This window comes from Onychomys torridus, chromosome 16, assembly GCF_903995425.1.
Source record: "Onychomys torridus chromosome 16, mOncTor1.1, whole genome shotgun sequence".
Lineage (NCBI taxonomy): Eukaryota > Metazoa > Chordata > Mammalia > Rodentia > Cricetidae > Onychomys > Onychomys torridus.
This window is the reverse complement of record NC_050458.1, coordinates 41229064-41253383: the sequence shown is the minus strand read 5'-3', so window position 1 is coordinate 41253383 and position 24320 is coordinate 41229064. Positions and strand designations below refer to the sequence as shown.

The 24320-nt window shown below is 53.7% G+C and overlaps 2 protein-coding genes across 6 annotated transcripts; both read left to right on the top strand.

Moving 5' to 3' along the window:
* On the top strand, positions 1 to 6171 carry Nrbp2 (nuclear receptor binding protein 2). Of its 2 annotated transcripts, XM_036208645.1 has the most exons (18): positions 1 to 376; positions 791 to 913; positions 981 to 1082; positions 1178 to 1267; positions 1439 to 1479; positions 1579 to 1673; positions 1798 to 1821; positions 1891 to 1974; positions 2053 to 2108; positions 2190 to 2285; positions 2706 to 2838; positions 2950 to 3052; positions 3147 to 3197; positions 3273 to 3408; positions 4077 to 4130; positions 4219 to 4282; positions 4368 to 4423; positions 4511 to 6171. In XM_036208645.1, exons 1-18 carry the CDS (start codon positions 248 to 250, stop codon positions 4577 to 4579), a joined length of 1506 nt encoding a protein of 501 aa, XP_036064538.1. In that variant the 5' UTR covers positions 1 to 247; the 3' UTR covers positions 4580 to 6171. The 2 variants fall into 2 exon arrangements, with proteins under 2 accessions (XP_036064538.1, XP_036064539.1); XM_036208646.1 differs by lacking the exon at positions 1 to 376 and having other exon boundaries at positions 848 to 913; positions 1213 to 1267.
* A 6670-nt stretch (positions 6172 to 12841) lies between these two features.
* Positions 12842 to 23985, top strand: Puf60 (poly(U) binding splicing factor 60). 4 transcript variants are annotated; one of them, XM_036209091.1, is made up of 12 exons: positions 12842 to 12930; positions 16398 to 16499; positions 18565 to 18660; positions 18766 to 18855; positions 19724 to 19774; positions 21815 to 21976; positions 22052 to 22144; positions 22273 to 22486; positions 22570 to 22760; positions 22899 to 23034; positions 23218 to 23453; positions 23541 to 23985. In XM_036209091.1, the coding sequence occupies exons 1-12, from the start codon at positions 12907 to 12909 to the stop codon at positions 23838 to 23840; spliced, it is 1695 nt and encodes a 564-aa protein (XP_036064984.1). In that variant the 5' UTR covers positions 12842 to 12906; the 3' UTR covers positions 23841 to 23985. The 4 variants fall into 4 exon arrangements, with proteins under 4 accessions (XP_036064984.1, XP_036064988.1, XP_036064985.1 ...); XM_036209092.1 differs by having other exon boundaries at positions 12855 to 12930; positions 16401 to 16499; XM_036209095.1 differs by lacking the exon at positions 19724 to 19774.
* The last annotated feature ends 335 nt before the right edge of the window (positions 23986 to 24320 follow it).

Below are 24320 nucleotides of genomic sequence, written 5' to 3'. Positions count from 1 at the left end.
GGGCGGGGCTCTGCCGCCCTCGGTCGAGCTACTCTCCAGCACCGGCCCGCAGAGGCGGCTCCGGAGGGGCGGGGCAGCTCCTCCCTCGGGTCCGCTGCGAGCCCGCACCTCCCAATTCCCGGAGCCGAGGAGGGCTCGCGGCGGCTGCTTCGCTGGGCTCCAGGTTGGGCTGCCGGGCTCTGGGCCAGGGCGGGCGGGAGCGGGGCGACGGCTTGCGCGGAGGGCGGCGGCCTGGGCCCGCCGAGCCATGGCGGCCCCGGAGCCGGCGCCGAGGCGAGGCCGGGAGCGCGAGCGGGAGCGGGAGGACGAGAGCGAGGACGAGAGCGACATCCTGGAGGAGAGCCCGTGTGGCCGCTGGCAGAAGCGGCGGGAGCAGGTGGGCACCGGTGCGGGTGACGCTGCCGTCCCGTAGCCTAAGGCTGGAGGCCACGGGGGCCGCCCGTGGTGCCCGGGCAGCCTGACGGTCTCCCCTGACGCCCTGGTGAGAAGCCCCCATTTCTTGAACACCGGTGTCATCCTGGGACCACCTCCACGTGCCTCTTGGACCCCCCCACCCCCGCTACCTCTCTGGGGATCGTCCCCAACCTCTAAGACCTGCTTCGCATCCTGGTCCACCTCTGGACACCACCCCTATCCTCCTAGGGGGTAGATCCCCAGCCTCACCACCCCCAGCTCTCACACTGAGCTGGGCAGGGCTGGCAGCACATTCGTGGTTGGGGGAAGGTTGTGACAGGGACCACGTCCACACCCTGGCTCTATTCGTATCAAGACACACATCCTTCCCACCTAGGTGAACCAAGGGAACATGCCGGGGATCCAGAGCACCTTTCTAGCCATGGACACGGAGGAGGGGGTAGAAGTCGTGTGGAACGAACTCCACTTCGGGGATAGGAAGGCCTTTTCGGCCCATGAGGTGAGGCCTGTCCATACCCCCTTTGCTCCATATCATGATTGCCCCCACGACCATCCTCCTTCCCTAGGAGAAGATCCAGACCATGTTTGAGCAGCTGGCGCTGGTGGACCACCCCAACATCGTCAAACTGCACAAGTATTGGCTGGACGCCTCTGAGGCCCGCGCGAGGGTGAGCTAGGGGCGGGTGTAGGGCGGAGTGAAGCCACAGGCTGGGTGGGGCAGCATGGGGACCCACCCGCAACGGCGGAGCCCGCCTGCCCGCAGGTCATCTTCATCACAGAATACGTGTCGTCTGGCAGCCTCAAGCAGTTCCTCAAAAAGACCAAGAAGAACCACAAGGCCATGAACGCCCGGGTATGGGGAGTGGGCTAGGGACTGAAGGGAGTCCGGAAAAAAACTTCGGGACAGTAGTGGGGCGGGGGACTCAGAGTGGCCGCGGGACAGGAGCGGGGTAGCGGGCGGCGGGCTCCGCAGGCTCAGCAGCCTTTTGGTGCCCACCCGACGGAATCGTGCGTCCGCTGCCAGGCCTGGAAGCGCTGGTGTACGCAGATCCTGTCGGCACTCAGGTGAGGACCTGGGCTTGCCCACGCGCTTGCCCCCTGCTCCGTACCTTTCCGGTACCCTCTGACCCGGTTCTTCCTGCCTCCCTTCCTCTATGCTTGCAGTTTTTTGCACGCCTGCAGTCCCCCGATCATCCACGGGAACCTGACCAGTGACACCATCTTCATTCAGCACAATGGCCTCATCAAGATCGGCTCTGGTGCTGGCGAGGCGGGGCGGGACAGGGGGCTGGGTTGGGGGAACCTGCGGGAGCCCAGGGCAGAGACTGCCCAATGTGCCAGCCTGCTGACGCCTGCTTTTTCTCTCCGCGTTGGCCATTGCAGTGTGGTACCGCATCTTCTCCAATGGTGCGTGGGGCCTCTGGGGTGTGGGGACCATGGAGAAACTGGTCTGCTCAGCCCCACGCTCTTCCTTAGCGCTTCCTGATGATCTACGGAGCCCCATCCGTGCTGAGCGGGAGGAACTTCGAAACCTGCACTTTTTCCCACCAGAGTACGGCGGTGAGTCCTTAAGAGGCTCTAGGGCACCTGACCTGCTGGCACATCCGACTGACCAACCCTGCCTTGTTCTCATTTCAGAAGTCAATGATGGGACTGCGGTGGACATCTTCTCCTTTGGGATGTGTGCACTGGAGGTACCCTCCGCTCTCTGCCTAGCCTCTTCTCCTCTGGGCTTCCACCCCATCTCACCATGCCCAATCTGTCCCTGTACCCAGATGGCTGTACTGGAGATCCAAGCCAATGGGGATACCCGGGTCACAGAAGAGGCCATTGCTCGGGCCAGGCACTCACTGAGTGACCCCAACATGCGGGTGAGGAGCTCCCCTTGCCCCTCCGGGGCTGGCTGCAGATGCTTCAGCTTGCCCTTAAGTGCTCTAGGCAGGCTAGAGGTATAGCCTGATCAGTCAGTGCATCTGAAGGTCTCCCAGCTGCTGCTCTGAGGCCTACCTGGAAGAAAGACTTCTGGGAGCTCACAAAGTTCACAAGGGTGAATGGAAGTGGAGCGTGGGTGTTTGAGGCCCAGGGCTTGCTGCCTGTCCTCAAGTTTACAGCATCAGATGCTGAGCAGCTAATGGGACGCCTTTCTCTTCTGTGCATTCATACAGGAAGGCTCTTGCAGCGTCACTGGGGAGGGAGGATGTGGTGATTGGACCCCTGGGGTCTAGGGTCTTCAGGGACCTCCTCTAGAGCGAGGGTTTTCCACCCACCTGCCTTTCCTCTCTACAACCTAGGAATTCATCCTCTCCTGCCTGGCCCGGGACCCTGCCCGCCGGCCCTCCGCCCACAACCTTCTCTTCCACCGAGTGCTCTTTGAGGTGCACTCGCTGAAGCTGCTGGCAGCTCATTGCTTCATCCAGCACCAGTGTGAGGGCAGGAGCGCTGGGGTGGGCCAGGAACCTGGGGTCAGAACATAGAAGGGTCTTTGCAGGACCCTTAGCTTGGGTCCATCTCCCCGAGCGTTTTTATGGTTCACAGACCTTATGCCTGAAAATGTGGTAGAAGAAAAGACCAAGGCAATGGACCTCCACGCAGTCTTGGCTGAGATGCCCCAGCCCCATGGACCCCCAATGCAATGGCGGTGAGCAGTGACCACATGAGGCCTCCCTTGCTAGCTGCCTGGGCTAGCCTTTGGCCTGACACTCCCCATGTCCCTTCTTCCCACCCTATTCTAGGTACTCAGAGGTCTCCTTCTTGGAGCTGGACAAATTCCTAGAGGATGTCAGGTGAGAGCTGGCTTGAGACTGAGGACAAGTGCTGATAGGCCTGAGCCCCCAGTTATCCCTGGTATATATCTCTAGGAATGGGATCTATCCACTGATGAACTTTGCGGCTGCCCGTCCCCTGGGACTTCCCCGTGTGTTAGCCCCACCCCCAGAGGAGGCCCAGAAGGCCAAAACCCCAACGCCAGAACCCTTTGACTCGGAGACCAGGAAGGTGAGCCCCAACTCCCGCTGCACTGTGCTGCCTCTCAGAATTGTCCACAACCAGATAATGGGTGCCTGTCCCCGGGGGCCTGTCTTCCCCCATGCCAGTTCTCCTCCAGGCTGCCAGAGACCAAGCTGACCCCTTTGTGGAAGCCGTAATCAAACTGAGACACCCATTTCCCCCCAGAGGCTTCCTTCTAGCTTTTGCAGCCCTTCCCCACCCTGTCTCATGCCCTGTTCCAGAGGCTTCGGCAACCTCCATTCCTCATCTGGAGCCAGAGGCCATCACGTTCCTCCTAGCTTCCTTCCTTCCACAGTGCACCCTAGGTTCAATTACCAGTAGTCAAGGTGTCTCGGATCCTGGCTGCCCAGAGAGCCCCAGCCTGCTCCTGCGGGCACCTTGCTTTGCTGTACAGTCACATCCTGGGACACGGTGTCTCTCTCTCTCTCTCTCTCTCTCTGTCTGTCTGTCTCTGTCTCTCTCTCTCTCTCCCTCTCTCTCCAAACCAAAGGCCTACTCTGGGAAGCCTTCTCTAACACCTCAGTGCTGGTGCAGTGACATGGGCTTTCCGGACTTCCCTTGGGGAGGTTTACCACTTGGGGGCTCTCTGCCGATCCTTCTGGGCTCCTTGGCTAGGTAGGACTCTGTGGCTAACGCAGCTTCCCTGCCCTCCTCAGGTGGTCCAGATGCAGTGCAACCTGGAGAGAAGTGAGGACAAGGCCCGGTGGCACGTGAGCAAGGGCCCTGGGCAGGACTAGGGGAGAGAGATGGGGAGGTCTCAGCGCTGGCTCCACCCTGACCATGCCATCTCATCCACAGCTCACTCTGCTTTTGGTGCTGGAGGACCGGCTACATAGGCAGCTGACCTATGACCTGCTCCCAAGTAGGCTGATAGGGGACCCAGTGGTGGACTGGGACTCAGGCTCTGGCCGGTGCCACAACTCATTTGTCCTATGTCCTCTCTTCAGCCGACAGTGCCCAGGACCTCGCCGCTGAACTAGTGCACTATGGCTTCTTGCACGAGGTAGGCGGGTGCACTGCAGTTTTGGAAAGGTGCAGGGGTGGACCAAACTGCCCAGTACTCCCATGCTTTCCTACCCATCCACTGCAGGACGACCGGACGAAACTAGCAGCCTTCCTGGAGACCACCTTTCTCAAGTACCGTGGGACACAGGCTTGACCTTCCCAGTCCTGGCAGCCCAGCAGGGATACCAGGGTTCAGGGTTGTCCACTTGGCAAAGAGCCCCCATACTGCTCAGAGCTGCCTTCTGCCTGTGTTCCCTGGAGCCAATGAACACAGGCCCTGCTAGTGAAGACACCGCCCCACCCCACTCCCAGCTTTCTGCAGCAGTGAGGGTCCCTGGGGTGGTGATGGAGCCCCAAGCCTAGATGGGAGTAGAGGATACAGGTCATTTAGGGGAACTACTCCATCTGTTATTGGACAACAACCATGCCTTCAGGTGACATAGGAACCCAGGGAAGGAGCCCGAACTCAAAAGTAATAGAGCTCCCTTCAGGTGTCAAACACAGTACTGGGCATCAGGCAGACTAGACCTGGTTGGAGAATCAGAGGTTAGGGAGCTTAGAGTTGGACCCCGGCAAACTCCCTGGTCCCACCCAGACCAGTCCCAATCCCATGCAGACCTGCCCTGAGCCCTCTCTCTGCTCTTCCACAAACTTGAGACCAGGGCCTGTTTCCTCCCCAAAGTCCTCCAGCAGGATCTGTCTGTTCTGCATTCCTGAGGGCTCCGAGGTCAGGTGTCCTCTGCACCTCCTTGCTGGGGAAGCTGTGTGTCGGAGCTCTGAGGTCGTGGGCTTCTGGCTCCCTCTTTCTCCCTAACCCAACTTATCTCAATCTTACTCATTTCAAAGTCCTGATAGATACTTCCTCTCACAACCACCCTGATCTCTTGGTTCTTGAACTGCCTGTCTTCCAACTTCAGATTTAAAGTCTTAAATGTTTTTAAAACGTATGTATAAATTTAATGCCTTCAAGTTCCTTTTTAAACACTTCTTCATGTGTGAAACCAAGAAAGCTCACGACTGTGTTATAAATAGTTCCACATCGCTGCCGTCACACTTATCACAAAACCAGTGGCTGGGGACAACACAAATACAGTTCTGTACATCAGAAGTTTGATACCGGCTCTCACTAGATTAAAACCCGGGCATCAGTGGCTAAGTTCCTTTCTGGGAGGTAGGGGGGTTGGGTGGTGGTGGGGCTCACCTCCTGCTGCTTCACGCTATTGGCAGAATTCACTCCCCTGCCATGGTAAGGCAGAAATTCCTACTTTTTTACAGCTGCCAACTAAGAACCCTTCTCAGCTTCTAGAAGCCACCAACTTTTCTTAACTCACCTTCCACCTTCAAGACCAGCAGCGTCAGGTTGAACCTCCCTCATGGACTAGCTGTCTGGTTTCCCACTGCCTGGAAGGTTGGGGCCTTTTGTGAGTAGGTTGGACCCACCTAGATAATCTAGAATGCTATCCCTCTCAGGGCCTGGAGATGAATCACACCTGCAGAGTACCTTTCTTGATGGAGACTAGTCATCCTGGGTTTTGGTGCTTACAGAATGGATGTGGCACAGGCAGGGGTGGGGGCGTGTTGTGTTACCTACCATAGCATCTCAACCAAAACCTAAACCTAAAATAAAGCAGATTTGTCATGGGACACTTAATAAAGTGAATGAACACTGATTATGTATGGTCTGACATAGCTTATTTGGAAAATCCATAACAGATTGCACAAGTGATTAAACTGAACTTGAAAGCATCAGTGCTGTGCTTTATCTTGTCTCTGTGCAGCTTATCTTTGGAGAGAAGATACAGTGTTGCCATATAGCCCAGCTTGCCTGGAGCTCAGTATCCAGACCAGGCCTGTGCTGGGTTCATAGGTGTGAGCCATCATGCCTTACTGCATATTGTTTTAGAAGCAGAGTTGCTGTGGGGAGGGGGGGCAGGGTCAATAGTAAATAATGAATACAGTTGTCTACCCCGATTTTCCACAAATTCCAGTCTCTTAGCCTCAGCCTGGAACTCACTCAGTAGACCAGGCCAGCCTCAGCCTGGAACTCACTCCGTAGACCAGGCCTGCCTCAAACTCACAGAGATCTGCCTGTCTCAGACTCCCCAATGGTGGCATTAAAGCTGTGTACCACCACGCCAGGACACAAGCATGCTTTTGGTTCTGTTTCCTGGTTTTTTATATGTTAGGTGTCCCCACAGGGCAACTTGTAGGGCTCATCACTTGCTCACCCTCTGACCCAGCATCTTCCAAGTTTGATGGGCATCACAGCGGTCTGAATTTTGTAGTGTAGGTAGGTCTCTGCAAGGAACAAGGTGTCCTACGTTGTATTTTCTTTCTTGCACAACTTTGTTTTCTCTGAAGTTAATAATTTTCTTTTTTGCTTAGTTTTTAGAAAACATTCATTTTGGGGTGTGTGTGTGTGTGTGTGTGTGTGTGTGTGTGTGTGTGTGTGTGTTTGTGTATGCCATACCACAGAAGGAGGTCAGAGGGCAATCTGTGGGCGCTTGCTTTCTTCCCACCATGTGGGTTCAAGGGACTGAACCCAGATTATCAGGCTTGGTGGCAAGCCCCCTTGCCTGCAAAGCCATTCACCATCTCTTCTCCTTAGTTTTCTGTATGTGTTTGCCATTAAGTCATGATGGGGGTCCTCTCAATATTTAGGACCAAGTAAACTGACCACTATCCCTCCTTTTCCTGGCTCTCCACTGTGAGTGCCTGGTGCCTCAGCCTGCTTGTTCTGTATGGGTGGTTCAGTTGTTGGCATGTGTTGCCCTGCTCCAGGATTCTACTGCTTGCTGTTCTCTTCTCTCTGGGTCCCATACATTCCTCTTCCTTTATTTTACCTCTCCCCCCTCCCCAAAAAAGGAACATCCTTCAAAGTGCCCAAGAAAAATACATGGGAAATTATGGAATCTTTGCCTGTTTGTCCTTATTCTAATCTTATACATGACTGAAAATGTACCGAGGTACAAGAAGTTTGCTTAGCTGAAAACCCTTTCTCCTCAGCACTCAGGGTGTCATGTTACATACATTCTTCTAGTTCCAGGAATTGCCATGCTTCTGAATTCTGACCTTTTGTGTAAGAGCTCTTCTGTCTCTCCTGTCTTTGCCTGCTGTTTTGGAAATTATCAGAAACTCACCATTGGAAGAAGAAGAGGAGGAGGAAGAGGAAGGAAGGAAAAATGACATTTTAGTAAATTGTTTATTGACTTCTCTATTTCCTAGATAAATTATTGAGATGTACATTTGTATTTTCTATTGTTCTACTTTTATTTATCATGTGTTTATGTGTATACACATTCAAGAGTGGGCTACTCATGAGAGGGCTCAAAGGCAGAAGTGAAGACTCTTTTTATTTTATTTTATTTTTTGTTTTTAACACATCTCAACTGCAGCTTCCTCTCCCCTCCATCCAGCCGCCCCAGTCCCCCAGATCCACTGTTCCTCCATTTCCCTTCAGAAAAGAGCAGGCCTCTCGGGGATATCTTCCGAACGCTGCATAACAAGATATAATAAGACTAGGCGCAAACCCTCGTATCAGGGCTAGGTGAGATAATGCCCGTTCCCATTACTAGGAGTCCTACAAAAACACCAGGCTAACAACCACAACATACGCAGAGAACCTAGCACAGACCCATGCCGGTTCTGGGAGCCTGATTCAGTCTCTGGGCGCCCTTAGGAGCCCTGCTTAGCCGGGCAGTGGTGGCACATGCCTTTAATCCCAACTCTCGGGAGGCAGAGCCAGGCAGATCTCTGTGAGTTCGAGGCCAGCCTAGTCTACAGAGCTAGATCTAGGACAGCCTCCAAAGCTACACAGAGAAACCGTGTCTCGAACCCCCCCCCCCCAAAAAAGGAGCCCTGCTTAGTTGATTCTGGGGCCCATGTTCTCTGGCTCCTACAATTCTTCCCCTTCTTCCTCAGGGGTTTCCCAAATTCCAAAGGGAGGAACCCGATGGAGATCTCCAACTTGGGTTCTCTCTCTGTGTAATGTTTGTCTGTGGGTCTCTGTATCTGCTCCCATCAGCTGCTAAGGGAAGCCTCTCTGATGACACTTGGAACAGGCACTGATCTGGACTTCTGGCTGCCAGGGTGGCCTCTGGTAGAGCAGGGAGACAAGACTTATTTTCAGAAACAACTCTGTGAAATCCTGGGGTTCAGATGTTTTACATGAGCAAGACTCAGGAGAGGGGTGTTGCCTGTTGGCAACTCTAAGACCCTGGTCGGAGCTGGGTGGTGGTTGCACACACCTTTATTGCCAGCACTTGGGAAGCAGAGGCAGGAGGATCTCTGAGTCGGAGGCCAGCCTGGTCTGCAGATAAGAATTTCCGGACAGCCAGGGCTACACAGAGAAAACCTGTCTGGAAAACAAACAAAAACAACCTGGTCCAGCGAACACTGAAACAAGGGTGTTTACAGGCTGGACCACTCCTTTAGGAGTGGATACAAGTCCTTCCCAGTGACAATAAAGCAGGGACAGGAGAATCAGAGCAGGGGTCAACCATGTTCTGGGCCATGCTGTGACAGGCGTTCAGAAGCCGCTTTCACTAAAAATCTTGACTCTTCATTGACTCACAAGATATCTAAAGCAGCCAAATGCTGTTACCATGTAGTCTAGCCTCGGCAAGTGCTCTCTACCACTGAGCTAAATCCCCAACCCCTACCTCGGCTAGTTCTTGAAGAAGACGGTCTCAACATCTCAATAAGTTTTAAAGTTTTAGCAGCTTGCCGAAGATCTTTTTGGAAAGTGTTGTACATTACTATCAATAGAAGCTACCACCAGAGGGTGGTGCCTGGGGTTCCCCCTGGTGGTGGTTGGTTAAGACCCAGCCCTCTCAACACCCTGGGTGCTGGGGTAGGGGTGGGATTCCGGGGTGGGGGTGGGGAGTGGGGGTGGGGTGTTGGCCTCCATTTTCATCGGCTGGTTCTAAATCTTAGGGAATATTGAGCAATGTGGTTATTATTGTTTCTGTTTTCTGGGACCTTTCAACTTTTTTTTTTCCCTCGAGACAGGGTTTTTCTGTGTAACAGCCCCGGCTGTCCTGGATCTCGCTCTGTAGACCAGGCTGGCCTTGAACTCACAGAGATCCGCCTGCTTCTGCCTCCCCAGTGCTGGGATTAAAGGCGTGCACCACCACCACCTGGATTTCCTTCTCATTAGAGAGAGCAGTTATTATATCGCTTATTTGAACTGTCATAACAGATACCACAGACCTGGTGACTTGAACAGCAGAAATTAATTTTCTCAAAGCCTAAGGCTAGAAATCTAAGATCATATTGAGCCAGGTGGTGGTGGTAGTGGTAGTGGTGCACACCTTTAATCCCAGCACTTGGGAAGCAGAGCCAGATGGATCTCTATGAGTTTGAGGCCAGCCTGGTCTACAGAGTGAGATCCAGGACAGGCACCAAAACTACACAGAGAAACCTTGTCTCGAAAACAAAACAAAACAAAACAAAAACAAAAACAAAAAAATTCCCTTGATATCAATCAAATCTCCTCCCCATGTCCTTGAACAGTTATCTGTCTGTATGTGACTGTCTTAAATTTTTTCCTTTTTTTTTTTTTTGTATGTGGAGCTGAGGATCGAACCCAGGGCCTTGCGCTTGCTAGGCAAGCGCTCTACCACTGAGCTAAATCCCCAACCCCAACTTTTTTCCTTTTTAAAAAAGATTGATTTATTTTATTGTATGTGTAAGCGTGTGTTATATGATATTTTGTTTGTGTTCTGACAAATAAAGCTTGGCTGGAGATCAGAGGACGGAGCTAGCCACTAGTTAACCACAGAGGCCAGGTAGTGGTGGTACACACCTTTAACCGCAGGATTTGGGAAGAGGAAGCAGGAAGATCAGGAGCTCAAGTCCACCCTGAGCTACACAAGATTGAACTAGTCTAAAAGAAATTCAGGGTTGGGAATTTAGCTCAGTGGTAGAGTGCTTGCCTGGCAAGCGCAAGGCCCTGGGTTCGATCCTCAGCTCAAAAAAAAAAAAAAACAAAAAAAAAAGAAAAGAAATTCAGAGCTGGAGGCAGTGGCTCACACCTTTGATCCCAGCACTGTATCAGAGATCCACCTGTCTCTGCCTCTTGAGTACTGGGATTCAAGTGTGGGCCCACTGTCACATTGGGCTCTTTTCAATCTTTCTATTTGGGGTGGTGGTGGTGGTGGTTTTGAGACAGGCTTTCTCTTTGTAACAGCCCCAACTGTCCTGGAACTCACTCTGTAGATCAGGCTGGCCTGGAACTCAAGAGATCCTCATGCCTCTGCCTCTGGAGTGCTGGGATTAAAGGCACACCACACGGCCTGGCCAATTTTTTTTTTTTTTTTTTAAAGAGATCTCATTTGGTGATCTTTATGTTCTTTTTTTTAATGCAACATCTTTTGGGTATCTTTGATGATATTGCTTTCTCAGTTTTTGGTCTTATTCTTCTGCTTCCTCTATCGCCCCGGTTCCCTCTGTCTTATTTCCTCATCCTCTTGTGCTTGGTCATTCTGGCTGGCTATGCTTAAGAATGCGATGCTAAGCTGGCTCTCAATGCTTCTTTTCCAGAGTGGAACTAATCTGCAGCCACTGTGGGCAGAGCCAGACCTTCTAGCACCATGCAGTACAGACAGAAGTCTTGAGACAACTACATTTTTGTTTGTTTGTTTGTTTTTCCCTATCTGCGCTTTTCCGGAAAATTCCAGACACAACCATTAAAAACCAGTCTGCTGAGGCAGCAGTGTCCACCCTCTTCAAACTCACAAGCATTTCTCTTCGGAGGCTTTGTTTTCCATATAGCTCCTGTGTAGCAGGAATCTTAGGTCTTATTAATAAAAACAAACCCAGGAGCTAGATAGTGGGGTGAATGCTGGAAGATCAGAGAAGCAGAACAAGCCACAGCTACCTCACCTCGCCAATTCCTCAGCTGATCCTGTTTCTTCAGACTGGATGCCTCTCCGCTGAACTGTGCTTGCTGCTCAAAATCCTAAAAGCTTAACCAGCTCTAAGTTCCTGGTTTTCACGCCTTATATACCTTTCTGCTTTCTGGCATCACTTCCTGGGATTAAAGGCGTGAGTCACCATGCCTGGCTGTTTCCAGTGTGGCTTTGTACTCAGAGATCCATCTGGATCTCTGCTTCTGGAATGCTAGGATTAAAGGCGTGTGCTACCACTGCTTAACTTCTATGTTTAATATTATGGCTGTTCTCTGACTCCCAGATAAGTTTATTGGGGTGCACAATATGTCAACCACTCTCCTATGGTATGAAAAGGGCTTTGGAAGGAGATCTCTAAAATTTTCAGGGGTGGAAAACAGAATGGCTACGGGGCAGTCAAAGGTGCCTGAGCTTACAGATGTAGTGTCTTGCAGGCCAAGCCTTTGGGGTTTGAGACTGGGTGCAACTCGAGACAAATATCAGGACAGCTCCTCCTCACACAGCACAGATGAGCATACGGATTTAAACATAGCTCAGAACTTGGGGATCAGCGTACACATTATGCCCACAGGACTGTATGCACAGGACTGGCTGGGGAACTATCTCTTGGGTCCATCTGCATGTCATCGTTTTAGGAGGCTACTCTCTCACTAGGAAAGAGATGGTGTTTTCAAATAAATGCGGAGTCCTGACTTTAAAGACGGGCAATACAAAGACGATGCATCAGTCCTTTTGTCTCTTGTTTCAGCTGTCTATGAACAATAGGGATCAGCCGCTCTGTTCAGCTGCTTTCTGCGAGTGGACTCAAGTGAAATAAGGGTGCTGGTAAAATGGGCAGACGGAACTGAGTCAAGAATGCTACTACCGGGCGCTGGAGAGATGGCTCAGAGGTTAAGAGCACTGGCTGTTCTTCCAGAGGTTCTGAGTTCAATTCCCAGCAACCACGTGATGGCTCACAACCACCTGTAATGAGATCTGATGCCCTCTTTCTGGCCATGCAGACACAGCACTGTATACATAATAAATAAAATAAACAAATCTTAAAAAAAAAAAAAAAAAAAAAAAAAAAAAAAAAAGCTACTACCAGGCGCTGGTGGCGCACGTCTTTAATCCCATCACCCGGGAGACAGAGGCAGGCGGATCTCTGTGAGTTCGAGGCCAGCCTGGGCTACTGAGTGAGATCCAGGAAAGGTGCAAAGCTACGTAGAGAAACCCTGTCTCAAAAAAAAAAAAAAAAAAAAAAAAAAAACCAAAACAAAACAAAAAAACCAAACAAACAAAAACCAAAACACAGAACAAAACAAAACAGAAAGAATGCCACGGGGCGGAACGCTGCAGGTCTCTCCGGGCCTCTACTCCCACACTTCCGCCCGCCCCTCTCCGCCCCGCTCCGTTCAGACCTACTCTGGTGCGTTAACTGCCTGCTCCACCCCGGAAATACGTTCCGGTCTCCGTCCACGTAGCTAGGGAAAGGTCTATCGCGAGACTTCCGCGTCCGGCGCCCAGATCGCGCGAGATTGCGGGGGGAGCTAGGGCTTGTGGCGCGCGCTGCGGCCGCGATAGACGCAAGATGGCGACGGCGACTATAGCTCTCGTAAGTGAATCTCTCGCGGCCGGGGGTGGCCGTCAGCTAGTGGGAGTGAGTCGTGGGCCCGGGCAGGGCGTGGAGGATCCCTGGGTGCGCAGCGGCTTGATCGGGCCTCACACGGATCCTTTTGTGGCCCTCCGGCACGCGGGGCGGGGGCGGAGCGGGCGCGCGCCTGCCGCGGCTGTGGCTGTAGCTTCCGGCTCGAGAAGTCCAGTTTCCGGCAGCTGGGCGGGGTGGGCTGGCTGCAGGCGCCCCAGCTGAGTCTCCGCGGGGCGGTCCTCGCTATGTTGAGGCTGGACAACAGTCATCTAGGCGGGCGGCGGCATCAGGGAGCCCTGGCCCCGGCTCCTGGCCCTCGCGACTGCTCTGGTGTTGGGGGCGCGGAAGGGGCGGACCCATGGCATTTGCTCTGCGCCGTGGTGCACAGAGATGCGGGTTTCCGATTCTGTTACCCCACGCAGGAGGGCAAGGACCTTCTCCCACATCTTTCGAGTAGTCATTCTGTCCCTGGCTCTGTTGGAGAACCCGACAGACAGTGCCTTCCTTGGTCGCAGATCTTGTGGACATCCTGAGACTTTGCTAACCCCATGTCTTGTGCTGGCGAGCCTTGACCTGCTCTGCTCAACGTGTTCCCTGGCCAGTCAGGAATATTCCGGGAGTGTCTGCCCCAGGTCTTCCTCCCCACTTACTTTAGGAACCACTTTATCTCTTGGCCCTAACCCCACTGCAACCCAGCCTTTTGTTAACTGCCACCCTCACCCAGAGGGATGGAGCCGAGGTCTGAGAAGACTTAAGCAGGTGACTGGAGTCAGGACTGGTAGGGTCAAGTAGTATACACAGGCTGCCATTGCTTGGCCCTAGCTGGGAGCTGCACCCTCGTACTTGGAAAGGGGCACTTGCTCTAGCTTGTGAGGGATAGATACAGTGTGTGCCATTCACATCATGGCTGACTTTTTTTTTCCCCCTCAAGACAGGGTTTCTCTGTGTAGCTTTGCGCCTTTCCTGGAACTCACTCTGTAGCCCAGGCTGGCCTCGAACTCACAGAGATCCACCTGCCTCTGCCTCCCAAGTGCTGGGATTAAAGGCGTGTGCCACCACTCCCCGGCTCATGGCTGACTTCTTAAGAGATCATCCTCTGCTGCTTGAAGCTACAGGAGCAAATGGTTTTTGTGTAGAGACAGCCAGATGGTTGAGTATTTGGCGAGTGTCCTTAGGGGGCTATTGGATTATAGAAGAGACGGGGACAAAGATACTTTGAATGGCACTGGAGGAGAGTGGGTGCCTCATTTCTGAGTAACCCCCAGTGTTCATGCAATGCTGAAAGGTTAGCTGGAGGGTCAGCTCCACTACAGCTTGGTGCCAGACAGGTAGTGTCATTGTTGAGATGGGCTGCAGATGGACATGGGCAGTAAGTCTCACCATTGAAGCAGTTGGAATAGTCTTTGTCCTCAGTTGACTATGAGGCCCCTAGAGTTGTCTTTGTCTCTTCCTTGTTTTGCTGCATCCACAGTGCTCAGTACAAGCCTGGCTACCCAGGAAGCAGCACTGCGCCCTGTGAGGGGACCCGAACAGATGGAAGACAGCGTCCTGAAGCCAGTCCTATTCTAGGGCCCTGGTCCTGCCGTCAATGGTGCTAATAACTGCTAGAACCTGTGGCTCACTTCCCAGAGACTGAGGGGCTTCATGGAACGTGGTTCTGTAGAATCTCCGATGCTGCCTGAGAGCTAGGCCATGCCCCTGCACAAGAGGAGCTTGAGGCCTAGATTTTAGGTGATTTGCCTCAGGTTATTTAACATGTTGTGTAATGGAAGTAACTTCTGAGCTGGTGGAGGGCAGAGCTTGGCTTGTGCACTGGAGACTCTCAGCAGCAATGTCCCTCAGGGGGCTTCCCCTCTCTTGGTGCACCACTGCCTAGTGTTGGGGAGCACTGTGACTGCAAGGCCTCTGTTTCCATTGCCCAAGGTGACAGCCTGTGACTGTTAGGTCTTAGACCTGAGACAAATAGCTAAGATGCATATTAGTGACTATCTGGGATAACAAATGGTAGTTCTCTAGGCTTTCCCAGTGACTGGTTAGAACAGAATTCTAGATTGTTGGAGAATCTACTCTACTGTGGTAAATGGGCTAATTTGGGTGGTTTTCCTTTCCCTTCAAGTGTCCATAGGTGAGCTTTCCCTGGAATGCTCATATGCATTGTCTGCTGCTTTCAGCACTATCCCTGACCCTGGGTGGCTAGTAATTTGGAGAGGCAGGAAGTTATACATGTGCCCCAGGGTCAGCTTTCTCACTGGTGTCTGGCTGATGCCTGAAGCATGCTTCCACTGTGGGTGGTAGAAAGCAGCTTCTGTTGTGTGGATGCCTGTGTGTGCTGCAGGAATCACCTTCCTTTAGTTTGCTCTGGGATAGCATTTCTAAGTCACAGTGGCGCTGAGCTAGGCAGAAGTGCAGCACTCACGTTTTAGCACCAGGAGCAGCTCCAGGTACATGCTGGGTCGGCCGTACAGTCTTTGCGATATAAAACCAGGCTGTGCTGCTGTCTCCTTCAGTAGTCTGATGACCTGAGAGACCCACTTTATCCAAGTTGGCCAGCCTCTTGGCTTTGTCTCCAAGAATGGGCACAGTCATCTCTGTGTTTTGATATTGTGGAGCATGTTCTTGAGCTGATGGTAGTGTAAGCACATTCTGACTTCTGTTCACACTGCAATCTCTTGAGAAGTTGGGGTGGTTTTTAGGGCCTGTCCATCATATCATCCTACTCTTATACGTTGCCCACCTCTACCAAGGTCTGTCGGGTGGCAGGGTTCTACTCTACTAGGCCATATTAAGAGCTGCATATTAAAGGGCTGCCTTTGGACCACAGTGTTCTCTATGTTCCCCCTGGGGTAGGTCTTAACCAGTGTAGAGAGCTAAGTTCTCAGCTGTCTCCCAGGACATCTTTGTACTTTGGCTGCTGGGAGTAGGAAGCCTAGATTGAACCAGAGCTTGTGGAATTACTGGAATAAAGGTTGAGCTTAGAGGCTTGGCCCAAGTGTGTATAGCGTTTGATGGAAGCAGTGCTCCTGCTGCCTCGGGAAGGATAGGAGGGTACGGCCAGCTGGTCACCCTGTCATCCAGTCTGGCTCAGTCTGTCAGTAGAAAAGGGTGGCTTTCCTTGGCCTTGGGCTGGAACACTGCTTGCTCTCTGTCCTTTTCGTTTTGTCCCTTCCTGGGAGACTGTCAGCTTGCTCCAGCTGCTGCTCTGCTTTCTGTCAGAACCCTGGGTGGCTGCAGATGTGCTGGCAGGGTAGAGGGTCTAAGGGCAGTCAGTACAAGGTGCAATTGGTGCTGGTAATGAATACTCAGCCGACCTTCTTGAGCCCTTGCCCAGCCTCCCTTGTTCTAGATGGGGAAGGCAGCCTGCAGCTTTGGAAGAGGAGAAGGTCTGGGTGATGGGTTTTTATATGACTATTGTTACATTTCCTTCCTGCCTGCAGCAGGTCAATGGCCAACAAGGAGGGGGGTCCGAACCTGCGGCAGCAGCCGCAGCGGCGGCGGCGGCAGTGGTGGCAGCAGGGGACAAATGGAAACCTCCACAGGTATTAACCTTAACCATCTTTTTCGTCAGACCATGCATCCTTGGGCCTAGAGAGACCTGACAGGGGCAAGTAGGACATGTGGTCGGGGGAGTCCAATGACCAGCTTCTTCCTTGCCCTGCCCCCTCCTCAGCAGGCTTCTCTTTCGCCTCTTTTCTGTGAGAGTCCATCTAGCTGAAGCCTGGCAGCAGGGGGAGGAGATGGGGATGATGGGAATAACTATAGTCTAGCCCTCCGTGGTGCTGGCTTTGAGCCATTAGCATTGTGCAGAAGGATGGGTCCTGTTTCAGAATGGCAATGGGCAATGTTGTGTCTAGAGCCAGAAATAGGGATTTCCATTTTAGTTCTCTGTTTTCATGTAAATAAAACAACAAAATAACATGTAAATCAAAGCACACGTGTCTTGGGGGAATCCCCCCCACCCCCATGCTTCTCTGAGCTTATTGGTGGGTGTTGATGAATTTTGTTCTCTAGTCACTGGCCCATGGGAATAAGTCTTCTGGGACGTGAAGCTGGGCTCTGTTGTTGCTAGGTGATAGGTTCTTTATTCCCGCCTCCAGAGTCCCTCAAGGTTTCAACAAGGTAGTGTGGTGGCCTCTGACTAGGCCTCCCAGGCACTGGTGTGTGCATGGGGGGGGGGTGGTGCAGAGAGAGATGTTGGTATGCAGCCTGGATCTTGGGAAGTTGTGGGGGCTAAAGCTCTCTGTCCTGACTGGCTGGCCAGTGTGCCATTGGTTGGTGGGAGAAGGGCCTTTTGTTCACTAAGACAAAGAAGAGATTGAAAAGTTTCTAGGGGGCTGAGAAGAGCTGGCTTTTATTTCCATGGTGACAGCCTACTCTAGTGTCACAGCCTAGGCCTGGGGCCAGCTGAGAGGGCAGAGGACAGATCTCGTATGAGCCAGACTGCAGGCTGTGGTCCCATCCATTGCAGCTCTTGAAAGACTTTGGGGTCTTGGGACTCTGCCCTAGGGGGTCTTGTAAGCTTCCTGCCTTTTGACCTCTGACCAGAAACTCAGCACTCTGGCATCCGTGATGGGGTTTTTGGGTTTTGAGTCAGCCAGACCCTACCTGCCTCCTTTGAACTTCAGTCTTGCCTGTTACTACTATGCCGAGGGCCTTCTTCTCTGCTGTTTCTCTCAAAGGCTGTGTCTGGAAGCCTACAAGTGTCACCAGAGGTATTTTGAACTGGTTAGATACATAGACTGGCTCTGTCCATTACTCCCAGGGTCTGCTGGCTCTGACATTGGGCTTTCCCTGTTCACATGGCTGTTTAACTCTCCTGCAAACAACTTGGAAATGGCATTGATAGGAATAATGTAAATACAATTCTGGTAGCATTTGATTATGTCTGTAGCAAGTGTGAAGCCTTCCCTGGCCAGTCCCATGTGTTTTTCATTAAATTGGCTAGGGTGCTGCTCTGCACCTTGCTTCTGGTGTGCTGAACACATGCATGCCATACAGGAGTGTTAATGGAAATGGGATGGAGCCTCTTGGAGGGCTCATGAACCAAGGAGGAACACTTACCTTCTTGGGGAGCTGTGTAGAAAGACTGTCTTCAGGGCCCCAAAGGGCATTATTGGAGGGAGGCCCCTTGCCTTGTTCCGGCGTGGCCCAAGGCCCTTGAAAGTGCTGTTGAGGGAACCAAGAGGCTAGAGTGCCAGGTAGCCTGTAAATAATGAATCTTCGATCCTGGTTCTGCTTTCTTGCCTCTGGAGGTTGGCTGTTGTACAGGAGTTGGGGCAGAGACTCTGGGGTCAGATTGTCAACAAGGGGTAGTGGGCACACTGCTCTCCTATGATAGTTGCATGAGGAGGCCATTGTACTGCTGGCCCTACAGGGTACCTGCCTGGTTTAGTATATCCTACCCATGAGTCATGCCTGTGACGGAAACCTAAATGGGGGTAGCAGTGTCTGAAGGGAAGGCCTGCATCCTAACCAGGCAGGAGGTAGCTTGTACTGGGGCTTGTTTCCCTTTGGTTTAAGAGTCTAGGGATAGAGGGCCTGTGGGGTTTCTGGAACATGAGAAATCGGGGTTTGCTGCTCAACAATTCCCGTTTCCTACTCCAGGGCGCAGATTCTATCAAGATGGAAAATGGGCAAAGCACAGGCACCAAGCTGGGGCTGCCTCCCCTGACGCCCGAGCAGCAGGAGGCCCTCCAGAAGGTGAGAGTGAGCCTCTTGGGCACAACTGCTCAAGCAAGATTGGTGAGGGAGGCCATCCCCCTGCAGGCTGGGCTCCCCAGTGCTCCTCACTGCCATCTCTTACAGGCCAAGAAATATGCAATGGAGCAGAGCATCAAGAGTGTGCTAGTGAAGCAGACCATCGCGCACCAGCAGCAACAGCTCACCAACCTGCAGGTGAGCCCCACCACCCTCCTGCAGGCCACTGAGACTATCTTGGGGCTGGCTCTGCTGGAGGCCCTCCTGCCCAGCTTGGGCCAGGAAACCTCCACTGCCCCTCCCCATACCTCCACCGTCTCCTCCTCTTCTCTGCCTCCTCCTGTGCCTGTGGCCGACTGCCCCCAGAAGGTGTTATCACTCTCAGACTCTCAAGATTCATTCTCTGGACCACCAGGGTCCTCTCTGAGGCATGAGTGGCCTGGCCTTTTCTCCTGTTGCTTGATAAGGCCCTTCTCCACCCCCTTCCCACTCCTTCTCTGTAGCTCTGCCCAGTTCTCCTTCTTGGTCTAACCACTGGTGCCTCTGGGTCTCCACCACACCCAGGCTGTGCACAGCCATGGTGGCAGCATGTAGGTTGTGATCCTCTCTGCCCCTGTGGTCAGGCCTTTATCCCTGAGGCCCTCGACTGAAGGGGCAGTTTAAGGGTGAGCTCCACTGGGCCCTACTCTAGGCTGGAGGCTGTGTACCTGTGGGAAGAAGCCTATGTGAAGCTGACAGGTTCCTGGCCTTGAGCCTTCCCCACCCCCAGGGCCAGCCCTTAGACATTCATACTGGCTGTTCACTGTGCTCTGTCCGTCCCTCTCCTCCCTTCCTTCTGCCCTCGCCGGTCTCGCTGCAAAGGCTGTGGGGCGGGGCACCTGGGGCTCTGAAGCCCCCCTGGGCAGGTGCCAGTGACCAGCCAGAGTGGCCAGCAGTGTGGGAAGGCAGGCGGGCCTCCCTGGCAGGGCGGGGACTCCGTGCCTTGCTGCTGTCTGCGTGAGGTGTTGACGAGAGCGGGAGACTGCTCGGCTCCAACAGACTGAACTCTGTCTTTACTGTCTTTCAGATGGCAGCAGTGACAATGGGCTTTGGAGATCCTCTCTCACCTTTGCAATCGGTCAATAGAAATGCTCACTTCTTCTGGGGCTCATGTCCTTAGTCAGGGCTAGAGGGGGGCAGTGCAGCCCACTGCTGGGGACCTTGCTCCCCTGGCCGGCCCTGCCCGCCAGCTCTGGACGAGCACAGCAGAGCGCCAGGCATGGTGGGGCCAGTGGTGTGGGCACTCACCCCGGGACCGCCCCTGGGGAGGCCTCCATCTGCTCTGAGGGTCCACCTTAAAACTAACCGGCCAGGTAACTGCGGAGGGCAGCCGCGGCAGCCAGCCAGGGAGGGTAGCTGCCAATGCCAGGCTCATCTGTGCCTTGCCACCCCATGTGGGGGATGTACCTGTGGGCCTCCAGCTCCGACAGTCTCCAGGCTGCCCGGGCTCTTGGGTTGGGGTCAGGCCCCCTGATAAGAGAGGGGTCCTAACTGTGGCCCCATCATACTCTGGAGGGAGGATGGATGGATGGGATGGGGGCTGGGGGCCTGAGTGAGCAAGAGAGGGAAGGGCAAATAACAACTTGGGTCACAGACCTAGCTCTCAGCAAGGGGTAGAGTTCATGTGGCCATGACTGCAGTAAGCAGAGGAGTCTGGGAGGGAGATGGCTCTTCCTTGCCCAGAGGCAAGTTGAAGTGGCCAGGCCCTATCCTGGGGAGATCCTGTGGGAAAGACATGGCCCTTTCTCTGGGGTATCCACTTGGAGGGCCATCCCTGGATGAGTTGCCCTCACATTTGAGACATACTCTGTCTACTTTGGGAAGCACCTGTCTGAAAGGGAGCTGTTGTCCCTCTGAGGGGTCCGGGAGATGTGGGCAGAGAGACCTGTAGTTGGGTAGTCTCACCTTGAAGGGGAGACTTAAACTCTCTTGTCAACTGTGACCTGAAGGACAGATGTGGCTTCATGTCTGTGTGGGGCTTAGAGAAGAGGTGGCTCTCTCCTTGAGGCCCTTCACCTGGGCAAGAGCCTGAGGCTTGTCAGGAGCCAGTTTGAGGGAATGGCCTCCAATTCAGGGAGCTCCTAATGTGAGGAAAGATAGGCCCCACCTGGGTGAGTCCTGTGTTGGTGGACCTTTTAGTCCTGTCTCAGGGAGACTGGGCTATCCTAGGCCTGCTAATGTCTGAAGAAGTAAACTGGTCTCTTGCCACTGGGACCTTTGTTAGGGTGAGAGGAGCCCATGTTTGTGTTAAGGAGTAAGGCCCTGCCTGGCACATGGGGCCCTCCCTGTGGCTCTAGAACCCCCTGCCTGGCACATCTATAAAGTGTTGGAAGGAGCCTTTCCCAGGGCATGGGGAGGTCCCTCATTACAGTGGCCCAGCTCACTGCTAGTCCTGCCAGCTTCCCAGTCCCAAGGATCCCTGAGGCTTCTTCATTGGGTTCTCTGCTGCCTTGGGATGCTCTTACCTGGGCCAGCTCTTATGGCTACAGTCATGTGCTCCAAGCAGCTCTTTTTTTTGTGGGAGGTGTTGGGATGGGAGAGTATAGAGCACACTGAGTCCTCACCTATGTTTCCCTGCATGAGCAGCTTGCTCCTTGTTCTCTCCAGAGAGCCCCTGTCTGGGCTCCCAAATTCCTTCCCTGGGATCTCTTCTGGGCAATGGCTGCCCTGTCTTCTGCCGCCCTCTCTTCTGGCCTCCATGCCAGTAGGTGTCTCTGGCTTGGACAGCTCCTCCTTCCCTCTTCTGTCCCAGTACTTGGCTGGACTAGTGGGAGGATCCCCCAGCCTAGCCCAGGTACCTGGCCCAGACTGGAGAAGTGGGCTGAATTATAGGGCATTCGGCCTTAGCGTCTGACCACCTGTCAGCTCTGCTGCCACAGTCTGTCTGGGACCTGGGTGGGCTGGGTACTTCCATGTCCTGCTGTTGGGCCTGGCCTTACTTGGGATGGGGTCCTGCTGACCCCTAAGCCCTGGCTGCAAGGGCCCAGCCTGCACTTCACTGCTGTGTGGGGAGCCCTTCCCACAGCAGAGTTGGGTGGGTGGGCCAGGACGGGAGAGGGTTGCTGAGTCTCCTGCCTTCCTGACAAGCCAGTGGCTCTCTCCTTCTGTCCTGCTGCAGATGGCAGCTCAGCGGCAGCGGGCACTGGCTATCATGTGCCGGGTCTATGTGGGTTCCATCTACTACGAGCTGGGGGAAGACACCATTCGTCAGGCCTTTGCTCCCTTTGGCCCCATCAAGAGCATTGATATGTCCTGGGATTCTGTTACCATGAAGCACAAGGTAAGGAGGTACCCCAGTGCCCTAGCTTGCCCTCCTGTCTGCTTTCCTGGCCTGATGGCAACTCTCTGTGTTTAGGGCTTTGCCTTCGTGGAGTACGAAGTCCCAGAAGCTGCACAGCTAGCTTTGGAGCAGATGAACTCAGTGATGCTTGGGGGCAGGAACATTAAGGTAAGAACAAGAGAGTTTGGTCTTGGACCTGTAGCTGAGAATGCAGGGAGTGCTTTGTGGACTCACATACAGACAAGCAGTCACCACAGGCCTAGGCTGATGGTAGACTTTGTTCTTGACCTCCTCAGGTGGGCAGACCCAGCAACATAGGACAGGCCCAGCCCATCATAGACCAGCTGGCTGAGGAGGCTAGGGCTTTCAACCGCATCTACGTGGCCTCTGTACATCAGGACCTCTCTGATGATGACATCAAGAGTGTGTTTGAAGCCTTTGGCAAGATCAAGTCTTGTACACTGGCCCGGGACCCCACAACCGGCAAGCACAAGGGCTATGGTTTTATTGGTAAGTTTGGGGAAAGCCAAGGAGAAGAGGGAGCCCCCCTGGTACTGGGGCCAGCCTTCCTCACTGCTCATCCTGCCCTGCAGAATATGAGAAGGCCCAGTCGTCCCAGGATGCTGTATCTTCCATGAACCTCTTTGATCTGGGTGGCCAGTACTTAAGGGTGGGCAAGGCTGTCACACCCCCCATGCCCCTGCTAACACCTGCCACGCCTGGAGGTCTCCCACCTGCTGCCGCTGTAGCCGCAGCTGCAGCCACAGCCAAGATTACAGCTCAGGTGAGAGCTGGTACAATGGTGGGGGTGGACAGTGAGTGGGTGGACAGGCCCATTGATCCTTCGGGAACTGGCTCTTTGGATGGTTTTGGGTGGAGATAGCCAGACTAGAAACTGACTGTGGTTGCCTTTTGGTTGCAGGAAGCAGTGGCTGGAGCAGCAGTGCTGGGTACTTTAGCTACACCAGGACTAGTGTCCCCAGCGCTGACACTGGCCCAGCCCTTAGGCGCTCTACCCCAGGCTGTCATGGCTGCCCAGGCCCCTGGAGTCATCACAGGTGAGTGGGAGTGGGTCAGGTTCTCCGCCATTGTTTACCCCTCACCTCGAGGCTGTCTTCAGCTTCCCAGCCCATACTTGAGTGTAATACTTTGAACACGGGGCAAGCTGGCTATAGTCAACCAGCCCTCTACTCCTCAAGGAGGGTGTGTGTGACTGTCGAACTTGGTTGGTTTTGCTGCAGGTGTTACCCCAGCCCGCCCTCCCATTCCTGTTACCATCCCCTCTGTGGGAGTGGTGAACCCCATCCTAGCCAGCCCGCCAACACTGGGTCTGTTGGAACCCAAGAAGGAGAAAGAAGAGGAGGAGCTATTTCCTGAGTCAGAGCGGCCAGAGATGTTGAGTGAACAGGAGCACATGAGCATCTCAGGCAGCAGTGCTCGACACATGGTCATGCAGAAGCTACTCAGAAAACAGGAGGTAAGTGGGCCAGTGCCAGTGCCTCTCTAAGGTAGAGTGGGTAGAGTGTGGTGGATAGGCCACAGCATTCAGTTTCCTTTCTCACAGTCCACAGTAATGGTTTTACGCAACATGGTAGACCCCAAGGACATCGACGACGACCTGGAGGGAGAGGTGACAGAGGAGTGTGGCAAATTTGGTGCTGTGAACCGGGTCATTATCTACCAAGAAAAGCAGGGCGAGGAGGAGGATGCAGAGATCATCGTCAAGATTTTTGTGGAATTTTCCATGGCCTCAGAGACTCACAAGGCCATCCAGGCCCTGAATGGGCGCTGGTTTGCTGGCCGTAAGGTGGTGGCTGAAGTGTATGACCAGGAGCGTTTTGATAACAGCGACCTCTCCGCGTGACTTTGGCCTCATTTCCTGGACTTGCACTTACCCCTTATTTCCTCTGGGTTTTGTAGAGTGTTAACAGTGGTGTCCCTGGGACCAGGCACTCTGCCCAGCCCATTCTGTAGTGTACATAAAGGTGCAGATACTGCTGGCCCTGAAATCCCTGTCTTGAAGTTGGTCCCTTGACCCAGGCCCACTATGTGTGGGATATCTCGTCTGTCTGCTTCTCTGTTGACAAGGCACCAGACACCAGGAGGGTGTTAGGCATACTGCGCAGGCGTGAACGGAAGGGCCGCGGTATGGGGGCGGGCGTTGATTTATTTCCACTTGTGGGTAGTGCTGGCTGCAGCCCTCGCATACGTGAGTAGTGCTGAGAGAGGCCATTGGATCCAGGGTCAAGGGAGTGCCTGTCACAGCTGCGGTAACGGGTCACGTCGGAGCTGGGCCGGAATTCCCGACATGCTCTGCGCGATTCCGCTACGGGTCGTCAGAGGC